Here is a 3,269-nt window from a genome sequence, read left to right on the forward strand (position 1 = left end):
AAATTATAATGCTAAACACAGCATGAAAACGCTACAGGAGGCTTTGATTTTGTATTTCTTTTCATGGAGTTGAGCTTTTGGTGAGATTTGCCTCAATATTGTCCTGGAAGTATATGTACGGCACGCATCACGTTGTGTTATACTTGTTCCCACATGCAATGAGAAAGAGTTTAGGAAGACTGATAAGAGTTAAGGCAGATCTGATCGAGCCAGATTTGTTCTTATGGCATGAAGTAGCAAGAGGCATAAAGATCTGGAGTTAATTTTTATTTAATTTCATCTATAAATGACTTTTTTTAACCAGGCTTTTCCTCGCTGGTGCAGAAATGAAGCCCTGGCACAACAGGCTGGGGACACTGTGCAGTTTGTGATCAAGGCAGGTTAAACCAAACAGCTTTAAAATAAGCAAAGAAGCCACTTTTGCAATCCAACAGGTGACCTCTTTCTCCAGCACAAGTGCCCTTGGAGCAAGGCACTGCTGAGGGGTCGAGGAGCTGTTTTGGCAGAGACCTGAATAAAGAAGTAGGTGACACAGTGGCAAGTGTGGCTCTGGCTTGCAAAAGGGGAAAGAAAATAACCACTGGTATTTATAAAATAGAGGAAGAGACTGTAAAGATGTAATGATTTACATCCTGGCAGCTCCAGCTGCAGCATACACGGGGATTTGGCTCTGTGGCCACAGCCCAGGCACATGTTGAGCTGCAGGTTCTTCCTCAAACCTGTTGAGCTACAGGTTCTTCCTCAAACCTGTTCAGCTGAGGTTCCTTCCTTGCTTGCCATCACCTCTTCTCAATGATTTACCTCAGGCTGAAGAGTTTTACTGACCCCGTAGAGACAGAAAAAAAGCTTTAAGAATGCAATATTTGATTTCTGAGGCTGGGGACAGGAAGGGAAGTGTTTCTAAGATCCTTCTCCTCCCAGCCTCCAGAGCTGTTTATTTTTAAACGTTTTGCTGTGGGTCCTCATGACTCAGGGAATAAGCTGTTTGTGGCAAGCTTTGGTATGGATCTCTTCCAGCCCTTTTGTTTACAAACTTCTACTTCAGACCCGAGACATGAGGACAAGACGATGGGGAAGTTACTGGAGATTTTGCCGTTTTTGAAACCCAGCAACAGATCTCCCCTGGCAGCAGAAGAGCCTGGAAGGCTGATGCAAACCAGTCCCTCCAGCTGGCATCCAGCCCTCCTATCCAGATTTGCAGAAATAATCTGAGCAGAAACATCTGGACCCTCTGGAGCAGGAAGGGCCCATCAGTGACCTGGAGCCATGTGTGGCTCACGAGCAGTTCCCAAGCCACAGCCCCATCACATGACTGAGAGCAGAAGGGCTCCTGAGTAACCCGGGATGAGGCTGCTGAGTCACACCAGGGCACCTGCCAAACCCAGCTCCACATCATTCCAGAGTGGAGGACCCCAGGAAGGAATCACATCTGGAGCTTTCCAGGTGCAAATGTGGTAGGAGGAGGCTTTGATGTGCACCTTGAGCAGCACAAGTTCAAGCAGGTTTTCCATTCCAGCAGTAAGGTGAAGTCCCAGCCTTCATGCTTCCCTGGGAATGCATGGAGATCTCTGCAGTTTATTCTGGATGTGCTGGGCAGAGCGTTTCCAGGAGGCTGGCTGGGAGTAAAGAGTCCTGCCTGTTGTAAGCAGGACAGATTTGCCCTGCAAACATGGGCTCACATTCTCCTTCCCACCCTGTGTCATCCAACAATGTGTTAGTTGCCTGCATTCCTTGCTCCTCCAGGGATAGTTCCCTGCATTCCCTGGAAGTCCCATTCTCCGGGCTGCAGATCAAGCCCACGATGCACAAAGAACACGAAGATGAGGGAAGGACAAATACAGCTGCTACCAGCTCCACTGACTTCCTGCGTGGTCCACAGGCCAAGCGGAGCCTGCAAATCCTGGACAGCAAATCCCAACTTCACAGAGATCAGCTTGGCTCACTGCCTCCAGGAAGTCCGGGACACACGGCGGGACTGCGTGTGGACATCCAAGCCTGGCAGGATGGGTTGGAGGGCTGTGGATTCTGTGCTCAAGCCAGCCATGTGCTTAGCATGTCAGATATATGCCAGCCCCATAGGATTCCCTGCACACACAACTATGGAATGCACTCGGGATGTGCATTTCTGCCCCATCTGCAGTGCACGTGTGGGCTGTCCCAACCCAAGGGATGTTTGCATCCGAGCCCTGCTGTTTCAGCAATAGGAATGTTCATGGCAGGGGTGAATCTTCCAAAGCCCCACTGCAGAGCCCAGCACAATAAACTGCTTTCTAGCCTGTTTTTGTCTGAGCATTGAGTGGGGTCAGTTTTAGTAGCACATCTGCCCAGAAAAACTCCTTGGAGACAGCCAAAGACTGACACCTGTAAAAGCATTTCCATGGGGGCAGCTCCAGTTTGCACTTCAGCAGCTTTGTGCACAACTCCTCAGCCCCCAGGAATTTGTCTGCACTGAGTAGGGCACGCTAAGAAATGCCTGCTCTCAGGAACAAGTGGAGGACATTCCAGGAGCAGCAGAAAGCACAGGACTAAGGAACCTGCTTCTCCTTGCAGAAGCACAGGTTCAAGGTCAGTCCTTTCACCTCTTACCAAGACAAAAAGCCCAATTCTTAGCAAGCCCTTTGCCTCCCAGCTATTAAACAAGGTTTAACCACATGACCCTAAGACCTGCAGCTGCTCCTCGGAGAGGGTCTGTGTTACGGGTGTGACCCACCTGCAGGGACCACCACCAAGGCTTAGGGAGGGAGAAGGAAGGTCAGACCTTACCTCGGGGGACCGCACTGCGTTTTGGAAAACGGCATAGGCAATAATTGAGCTGGAACCTACAACGCTGAGAAAACAAAGCACAGGTTGGAACAGGAGCGCGTCCGCCTCGCTGGGAGACGCGAGTTCTCTTTTTTTTTTTGTTTTTCGGGGAAAAATAATCTTCGCGCCAGTAACTCCATGGGCAGCGTGTCGTACCTGAGCATGGCCATGGTGAACTGGATCCATTGGAGCGCAGAGTAGACCTGGGGAGAAGGACGGGAGGGAGCTCAGGTGACACGGCCCCCGGCGCGGCAGGAACGCCCGGGGACCGCGGGGTCCCGGAGAGGGGCGGGCAGCACGGACCGGGGACAGGGAGCAGGGATCGCGGGGAGCGGCATCACGGGCCGGGGACTGGGGACAGCAGGATCCCGAAGAGGAATAAGCAGCACAAACGGGGACGGGGACTCGGGGAGGATCGGGCAGCACTGCCGGTGCCGCCGGGCATGGAGCGGGGCGCGGGGCTGGGG

General features: G+C 51.9%; 1 protein-coding gene across 1 annotated transcript in view; it reads right to left on the reverse strand.

Annotated features, from left to right (window-relative positions):
- TMEM116 (transmembrane protein 116) overlaps window positions 1-3,237 on the reverse strand; it is a 12,074-nt gene extending 8,837 nt beyond the window's left edge. Inside the window, exons 1-2 of the mRNA XM_017734853.1 lie at window positions 2,959-3,237; window positions 2,764-2,827 (exon numbers count right to left, since the gene is read on the reverse strand). Coding sequence (XP_017590342.1) covers window positions 2,764-2,827; window positions 2,959-2,972 — 78 coding nt within the window. The 5' untranslated portion in view covers window positions 2,973-3,237. The remainder of the gene's footprint in view (window positions 1-2,763; window positions 2,828-2,958) is intronic.
- Window positions 3,238-3,269: the final 32 nt, after the last annotated feature.

The sequence above is a fragment of the Corvus brachyrhynchos genome, unplaced genomic scaffold (genome assembly GCF_000691975.1).
Source record: "Corvus brachyrhynchos isolate BGI_N302 unplaced genomic scaffold, ASM69197v1 scaffold114, whole genome shotgun sequence".
Classification (NCBI taxonomy): Eukaryota; Metazoa; Chordata; class Aves; order Passeriformes; family Corvidae; genus Corvus; species Corvus brachyrhynchos.